The 8,462-nt window shown below is 49.8% G+C and overlaps 1 protein-coding gene across 1 annotated transcript; it reads right to left on the reverse strand.

Annotated features, from left to right (window-relative positions):
• Positions 1–538: 538 nt before the first annotated feature.
• Positions 539–8,218, reverse strand: XIRP1 (xin actin binding repeat containing 1). Its single transcript, XM_062493589.1, has one exon. It carries the CDS (start codon positions 8,216–8,218, stop codon positions 539–541), a length of 7,680 nt encoding a protein of 2,559 aa, XP_062349573.1.
• Positions 8,219–8,462: the final 244 nt, after the last annotated feature.

Raw genomic sequence — 8,462 nt, forward strand, 5'->3', positions numbered from 1 at the left:
AATATGAGCTTGTGTATATATATATATACACACACACATATATATATATATACACACACACATATATATAAATATATATGGGGTGTGTGTGTGTGTATGTGTGTAGGATGCCCTTCTTAGAAAAAGAAGGTGTTTGTTTGCCAATGACCGGATTGGTTCTTTAATTGATCCTACCTATTCTTCCTTCTGCAGTTCAGAGAAGCCAAATCCAACACCTCCAACCAACCCCACCAAACATTCTAGGGGGAAGTACCCTAAGGTGCCCATGGATGGATTTTTCCCTTGTGCTTCTAACAGTGCCAGGACTCTGGGTTGCAGTGGAGCACCAAGTCTGTTGTGTTGGCCAGGTGAGGGCTGTTGTCCAGTGTCAAGGCAGGCTCCACTTGTCCTGTCTGTGTGCAAACACCGAGACAATGACCCTGAGAAGTCCCTAGGGTGTAGGTAAATCCCTGTGTGTAATGTGGATAAAACAGGAGAAATGTTTATCGTGGCCTTTCTCTTTTGTCTTGCACAATCCTCTCTTGCTCTCCAGAATATCCTATTTCTTTGGCTTGGAGTTGCCAAAGGTGACAAAGACCATTCCTGGCTCCTGAAAACTCCCATTGGTGTGGAAGTCTTCACCTGGGCTCTTCAGGTACCTCCGAAACACAGGTGAGGCAGATACCTCATACTGGGGATGAGAAACCACATCACACGCGGAAGATGTTTGTGTCTCGGATTGCTTGGTGACTGTGGTGGACGAAGTGATGATTTTGTTTCCAAACTGGTCCATTTCCTCATACTGCTCCATGACAGTCCGGGTGGCTCCGTAGAGCTTGGACCCGTCGGGCCCTGTCTGCAGCTCCAAGATGCTCTTCTGCCTCCGTGGATTTTGTGGGCTGGGGACATTCAGGGAGCGGTATTCCGAAAAGCTGCTTTTCATCCCACAGTGGCAGCTGTCTTTGGAGTTGTCCAGAGAACACTTCTCTTTGTCACTGGTTGGATGGTTGGCATTGCCAGGCGTGTGCTGTTTCATGGAGCTCAGCCCAGCTTTTGTTTGGACGGGGTCTGGCCTCTTCTCCAAGGGTTTTGTGTCGTGCCCAGTGGACCCTGCTGAGGTGTGATTGTAGGAGCTAAAACTGTTCTGAGCAAAAACATCCCTCTTTCCTGGAGAGTCAAGACAGTCTGGTGAAGGGCCATCCTGGGGGGAATGTGCTGTCCTGGGTGATTCTGCTGGTTTCCTGGCAGCAGACTCGATGGAGATGTAGGAAGGTGAGGAGGGAGAGCTGACACGAGACTGAATGAGGCGGGGAACCTCTAGCTCTGCCTTGGCTGCTTCTGTCTTTTCTGCCACCTTTGCACTTTCCACAGATGCTGCTTCCCGTGTCTCCTGCATGACTTCCTCTTGCCTGGCTTTGCTGGAAACAATGCTGATTTTACGGATATTGCTACTGCTCACAGAGCTTTGGGCGCTCCCCAGAGACTCCTTGAACAGCCCTGAGAGCCCAGCAATGTCTGACTCAGATTTGAGACTAGAAACAGAATAAATAGCTTTCTTGATGGCCTCCTCGATGTCCTGGATGCGGGCAAGTGTTTGCTCCTTCAGGTGGAGAATCTCAGCACTTGCTCGCTCCAGGTCCTCAAAAACCAGATCCACTGAGGAGGCACTTTCAGCATCCTCCTTTTCCAAAGCCTGGTCCTGCTGTTTGGCCTTCTGGCGCACAACCCACTCAGGGACCTTCTCAAAGAAGCTCTTGAGAGCTTTCACATCCACTTTGCTTGTCTCCTCCTCAAACTCCCTCACTCGGGTTAAGATCTCTTGCAGCTGCTCCTGTCTCCTGAGGTTCTCAAAGATCTCCATAGCCTCCTTGACATTGCCTTTCATGATCTCCTCTTTGTGTACTGACAACCTCTTCCGACGCTCATCTTCTGTTTCTCTCTTTTTATTTTCTCTCATAACAACTCCTGGCTTCTCCTGGGCAGGGGTCTCTGCCTCCCTGTCAGGACATTTCAGTTGCCTGCTATTTCCCTGCTGGTGCTCCTCAAAGGAGTTCATTGACTGCTGGTGGAAGGACATTGAATGAGACGTTTGCCTCCTCTCATGCACCTGCTGCATGACTCTCTGACTATCCCACAATCCATAAGAATTAGATACACTTTCCCTTTCCACCTTGGATGAGGGATTTTGTGCAGTGCCATCGCCTCTTTTTGGAGGGGTGTTGTGACCCACAGGGCAGGTGCTTGACTCAGTTTGTCCTGGCACATGCTGTGCCTGTGCTCTGCCAGGACAGGCTGGAGGTGACAGTGAAGAGCACCCATTCTCCTCTTGGCGCAGCTCCATCTGCCTTTGAGCCACCTTGCCTGGGCATCTCCTTGGAGCAGCTGCTTTATCACTCATCATTCCCTGCTTGACTTCAAAACCAGGCACTCCATTTTTCATTGGCTTTGAGGTCTCAGCACTGTTTGGTTCTGCCTTTCCTTGTCCTCCTTTGCTGGCCTTGTATCTTTCTTCTGCTATTTGAAGAGGGGTCTTGGCAGTGTATTTTGGCATCTTTCTCTCAGGGTTTATACCCTGAACTGTGACAGACTTCTTCACAGATGTCTCTAAATTGCAGCATTTTGCTTGAACTTCCTCACAGCCTGATTGTTCATGAACTTCCATGCAGCTTAATCCCAGCTCTGTGGGGGAAGGCCTTGGCTTGCTGATGTCCCTCAAGCCTGAAGGTTTCGGAGGCAGGGGTGGAGGGATGGGTTTTGATCTGCTTATGCTGTTATTTGCAGAGGCAGAATGTGCCTCATGTAAAAGGTGCTCAGGTTTTGGAGGGGGAACAGGTTTTTTCCTCGGTGGGTTAGCAGTTTCTGTTTTTGGAGGTGTCCTGGGCTTCTCTGTAGGACTCTGGTCACTGGGTTTGCAGGACAGAGAAGGGGGAACAGGAAGAGGGGTCTGGAGTAGTGCAGAACATCCTGGGGCTTCATCTTTGCTGGTTGGAAATGGAGGGGAACCTTCTCTTGCTGCTTTAGTTGAGGGTGGGCAATGCTCTGCTTTCATCACAGCAACTGGGGGAGGAGGAGGAAAGTCATTATCAGCCTGTGACCCTGAAGCCTCTACAGCAGTCTCGTTACTAGTGAGTTGAGTCTCATTTTTCTTTTTACATACAGAATAGGACTGCCCTGCATTTCTGTATATCATAGCAGCTTTAAAATCCCCTCTGGAGACATTAACGTTAGATTTTTCCAGCGACTGAAGTGTGGCCTTTAAATTACCTCGGACAACGTCCTCCTTTTCTACCAGGCGCTGTTCTGTGGCGGCACTTTGCAGTGCTCTGATAGCTGTCTGCACATCCCCTCTGACACCAACATCTCTTTCTTCTTGCACTGATTGCTCTTTGTAATCAGACTCAACACAAGGGTTTATATAGGTTTTCACAGGTGTGGCAGTATAAAGGCCATCCTTAATGCTAAAATCTCTACTGGGCACTATTTGGATTTCCTGGCTCAATAGTTGTCCTCCCTGTACTTCCTCAGAAGCACTGACCTTTTTGTGTGATGCTATGCTCTTCTGAGACATGCTTGTGTGGGTCTTGGATGCCTCCTGGACTCTGGTGGTGGTGGTCCTGGTGGCAGTGCTGCTGCTCTCCTGCTTGGTGGATGAAGAGTCCTGTTGGTGTACGGTCGATTGAAGGGTCATGGTGCCCTGTGAGCTGACTGTCTGCTGCCTGCAGGCTGTGTGGACCTCCTCCCTGTTCCTCTGGAACTTGCTCTGAACGTGGTGTTGAATGTTTTTTGCTTCTGCTGTTGCCAGCCTCAGGCTTTGCATTGCAGCCTGAAGATCAGTCCCCAGAGCCTTTTCTTCTGTCTGAGTCTGGTTGGCTTGCCCAGGCACCACACTCTGCTGTTTCCCATCCACTTCTGCCCTCTGAGCTGTCACTTGTGTTGGAAATGTGCCTTGTGTCACAGTTTTTGGTTCCTTCAAATGCACAGTGGTGGCTTCTTCTTTCTCTGCCTTCTTGCTGGCATCTGCAACCCTTTGGATTGACTTTGTAGTCACCTTAAGCCCTCCGGACAGAACTTCTTCCTTTCCCATCGCTGTGGGCAAGGACTTCCCAAGACATTGCACAGTGGTGCCTGTCACACCTGCTGCATGCACAGCCTCTCTCTCTAACACACCCTCTCTGCCCGTGCTTTCACATACAAATCCCTTTTGTGCTCCCTCCACAGCCCCTGGCTCACCTCCTGCAATTACTTTCTCCATTTGTTCTTTATTTGGCAAGACATGTATGTTAGCCCCCGGCACAACCTGTGGGCCACTCTCATCTGCCCCCTCCTCGGCTTGGGCAGAGATGAGGGATTGTATCTCCGACTCCTGTTGGAGATTCCTCAGATAGCTGAGGTCCCCCTTCTCAATGCAGCTCGCAAAAAGTTGGACATTTCCCTTCTCATTGTCCTCACGCTTGATGGTGGCTGCTGTTTTCTGCTCCTGAGAAGAAGCCAACAAATTCCCAATTGTTGACTTCACATCCCCCTTGACGACTTTCTGCTGGACAGAATGGAACAGGAGGGAGTAGAGAGTCATCTTCAGTGATCCTGACTTTGTCTCTTGTAGGACCATCCCTTTTTTGATAGAGGCATCTTGACTGAGGACACCCTGTAAGGCCTTGGCTACATCTCCACTCAAGTCCTCTTTGCCTTTATTGGCTTCACTCTGGTCCAGCAGCTGCAGTGGGCTTACTTTGACCTTGCCCTCTCTGTCCTCCTCCACCAGCGTACTCTGTGCTTCCACATTGGTCCTGTGCAGGAGCTGCAGCATAATCCTTTGCAAGTGGCCTCCCACAATCTCCTCTTTCAGGATCTCTGGAGCTCCTGGACTGCTGAGCTGGTACTTCACCATCTTCACACTTTCCATATCATTAGCTTCAATGAGGATCCCATCATGCTGGATAGCCTGGCAAGTGCAGAGGGTCTCCAAAGTCTCCTTCATGGTTCTTTCTTTCAGTTCTATTTCTGTGCTACCTTCAGAAGAACTAAATTTATCCAGGGGCGTGCTCTCAAAGAGCCATGTTGTGCTTTTCACGTCTGCGCGAGGGATCTCTTCTTGGGCCCCAGCGCTGGCCGTCACCTCTGTGTCCTTAAGGGTGTCCATGGGCTGGGTTTCAAACAACCAGGTGCAGCGTTTTACATCCCCCTTCTGGCTGTCCTCTCTCTGCACTGTGCTCATGGATGAGCTTCTCTCTGCGTCCCCATACAGGGAGTCCACAGGATGGTTCTCAAAGAGCCAAGTGGATGTCCTCACATCACCCCTCTGCACGTCACTGACACTGACCATCCTCACGTACTTCTTCTGGCCCACTTGCTGGGACTCAAAGAGCTGCTTGTTGGACTGAACATCTCCCTTCTGCACGTCATCCACTGTTCTGGGCACAGACAACTTTCCCCCTGAGAAAGAGTCAAGAGGCTCTGTCTCAAATCTCCAGCGGGCAGTCTGGACATCTCCTTTCTTGATGTCCTCTTGGGTGACAGCCCTAATCACAAACACCTCTTCTTCCTTCTTGATCTGATCCAGGGGCTTAGTTTCAAACAACCACCGGGCACCTTTCATGTCACCTTTCATGATTTCTTCTTTCTGTACTGAGGTGACCTCATGGTATCCCCCCTCTTTGTCCTGGATAGCATATAAAGGTTGGCTTTCAAAGAGCATTGTGCAGGACTTGACATTAGCTTTGCTCATGGTATCTTTCTGGATCTTCTGGAGTTCTGTCTCATCCACTTTGTCATGGATTTGATCAAGGGAATAGGTCTCAAATACGAACCTTTTTCCTCCAACATCTCCCCCTTTGACATCTTTTTCAGGAGGTATTTCCTGGATGCCCTCAGAGTTGTCCTTCAGAGTATCCATGGGGTAGTTCTCAAAGAGCCACGTGAACTTGTGCACAGACCCGGCTTCAATTGTTCCAGCATCCTTCTGGGATTTTGGCTTGGTGGCTGTGTCCAAGGGCTTGGCTTCAAAGAACTCTTTCACTCTGGACACTTCCCCAGACTGAAACTCCACATGACTGGAGTACCTCATGGTTTTTTTCCGGTCAGCTTCACTGACAGTGCTGCTGCCCAAGGGTTCAGTCTCAAACAGGTGCCGGACAGTTTTGACATCCACTCCCTGTAATTCCTCCTGACTGTAGGCCTTACTGACTTGCAAATACTGCTCTTCCTGGCCTTTCAGGGAGTCCAGGGGCTGAGTCTCAAACATCCACGTGTAGGATTTCACATCAGCTTGCGGCACACTGCCATCCTCCTCCTGCTTCTTCTCAGCCTTCTCATACAGGGTGTGCATGGGCTGGGTCTCAAACAGCCACCGGCAGGTCTTCACATCCCCCTTCTGGGAGATCTCCCTCTTCACTGAGGGATGCTTCTCCCCTTCTGTGGCTTGGAGATGAATGACATCCATGGGCTGTGTTTCAAAGAGCCACTTGGCTGTCCTAACATCACCAGCCACCACCTCTTGTTTTGTGATCCCCCGTATTATATCCACTTTTTTGATGCTTTCATCAAACTGGTCTAAGGGCCTGGTTTCAAACATCCACTTGTAGTTCTTCACATCACCACTGATGATCTGCTCTCTGCTTACAGAGGTGACTTCGTGGAAATTGCCAAAGCTATCCTTGATGGCATACAGGGGTGTTGTCTCAAACAGGATTTGGTTGGCTTTGACGTTGCCAGCTGGAATCTTCTCCTCTTCTTCTTTGGTGGCGGGCTCAGCATCAACCTGCTTGATACTGTCTAAGGGGAGAGTCTCAAACAGGGTCTTGAAAGATTTCACGTCCCCTTTCACTACCTCTTCCATGCTGGTGGCTGGAATTTCTTCCTCAAATGCTTTGGAGATACTGCCAAGGGGACAAGTCTCAAAGACATGTTTTCTTTGCTTCACATCTCCCTTCTCCTCTGCTGAAAGCTCTACTTTCTTCAAACGTCCTACCTCAAAATTGTCTTTCAGGGTTTCCATTGGCTGCGTTTCAAAGAGCCAGAGTGTAGACTTCACATCACCTCCAATGACTTGTTCTTTGGCTACAACACTTTCTGAAGCTTCTCCTTTCAGGGAGTCAAGAGTCTGGGTCTCGAAAAGCAATCGTTGTTTAGTGACATCTGCCCCTGTGACAAAATCTGTTGAAGCCTTGAAGTCCTGTTCTTCAACTGTGATTTCTCTGATGGCATCCAGAGGCTGAGTTTCAAATATCCACCTCGCGCCACTGACATCTGGCCTTCCAATTTCTTCCAGTGAGATCCCACGGATTATCTGCACTTTGGAAGTGTCCTTGTTGATGGTATCCAGGGGCTGAGTCTCAAAGAGCCAGCGAGCCGTCCTGACCGCATTGCTCTGAATTTCTTCTCGGCAGACGGACTTGATTTCATGGATAGTCCCACTTTTGTCTCTGATGGCACAGAGGGGCTCTGTTTGGAAGAGCCTGACAGTCTTCTTAACATCGCCTTTAAGCTCCTGGATTTCTGACTTGAGTTGTAGGATGCTCTTCTCCTCCACTGAGGAGCAGCGTCCTATGGCATCCAAGGACTGTGCTTCAAAGAGCTGTTTGGCCCCTTTCACGTCACCTCCCTGGACAGGCTCTTTGAGAACTGCCTCCTGCACCTCGGTTTCATCTGAATACAGTTTATTTAATGTGTCCAGTGGCTGGGTTTCAAAGAGCCACCGGGCAGTGCGAACATCCCCTCTGGCAAAGTCTGTTTCTGACACCTTGCCTGATGTTGACAGGTTGTATCCATTTATGGACTGGCTTTCAAACCTCAGGGAAGTGCTTTTCACATCCCCACTTGGAATGATCTCTTCTTCTGTCAGCTTCTTTGTGGCTTGATGGTCCCCAATGGAGTCAAGCGCCCAGTTCTCAAAAATCCAGCGCATGGACTGAACTTCTCCTGGGAGAACTTTATCCAGGTTCACGGAGGCCTGTGCATTGGGATCCTCGGTGTTAAGCATTTCTGCCAGGTCCTCAGTCACAGCTTCTTCCAGGTTCTTCCTGAGCTCGGGGTGCATGTGCCTGTAGAGCCTCTTCAGCTCGTTCACCTGGCGCTGCTGGTAGAACTTGGAGAAGGCTTGCTTTGGAGGAGGCACAGGGAGTGCATTGAGATCCTGACCCCCTGGACCAACGACCTGGACTGAGCCAACGGCTGGAGGGGGAGGTAAGTCATCTTCCATTTTCTTGATGACAACTTTAGATGGTTTCTGAGCTTCTGACATCTTTGGGGAAACAGTTTTAAATGTCAGCATGACCTGTCACCCCCCATCCCCCTGGCTGTTAATGGAGTGAATGGCAAAGGGAAAAGCCAACAGGGCAAATCCATGCACCCAGTAAGCTCCATACCTTTGGTTCAGTAGCACACAGCACTCCAAAACATCACATCACTGCACACGCTCCAGGCTTGGTGTTAGTCCTGGTTTCACAGCAAAGCGAGGTCTCTAATCCAGGTGAGGTGTTTAGTCT

Source organism: Cinclus cinclus, chromosome 1 (assembly GCF_963662255.1).
Source record: "Cinclus cinclus chromosome 1, bCinCin1.1, whole genome shotgun sequence".
Classification (NCBI taxonomy): Eukaryota; Metazoa; Chordata; class Aves; order Passeriformes; family Cinclidae; genus Cinclus; species Cinclus cinclus.

What these genes read in the sequence shown, in the direction of transcription:
- XIRP1 (XM_062493589.1), bottom strand. Translation starts at nt 8,218, where the DNA reads ATGTCAGAAGCTCAGAAACCATCTAAAGTTGTCATCAAGAAAATGGAA.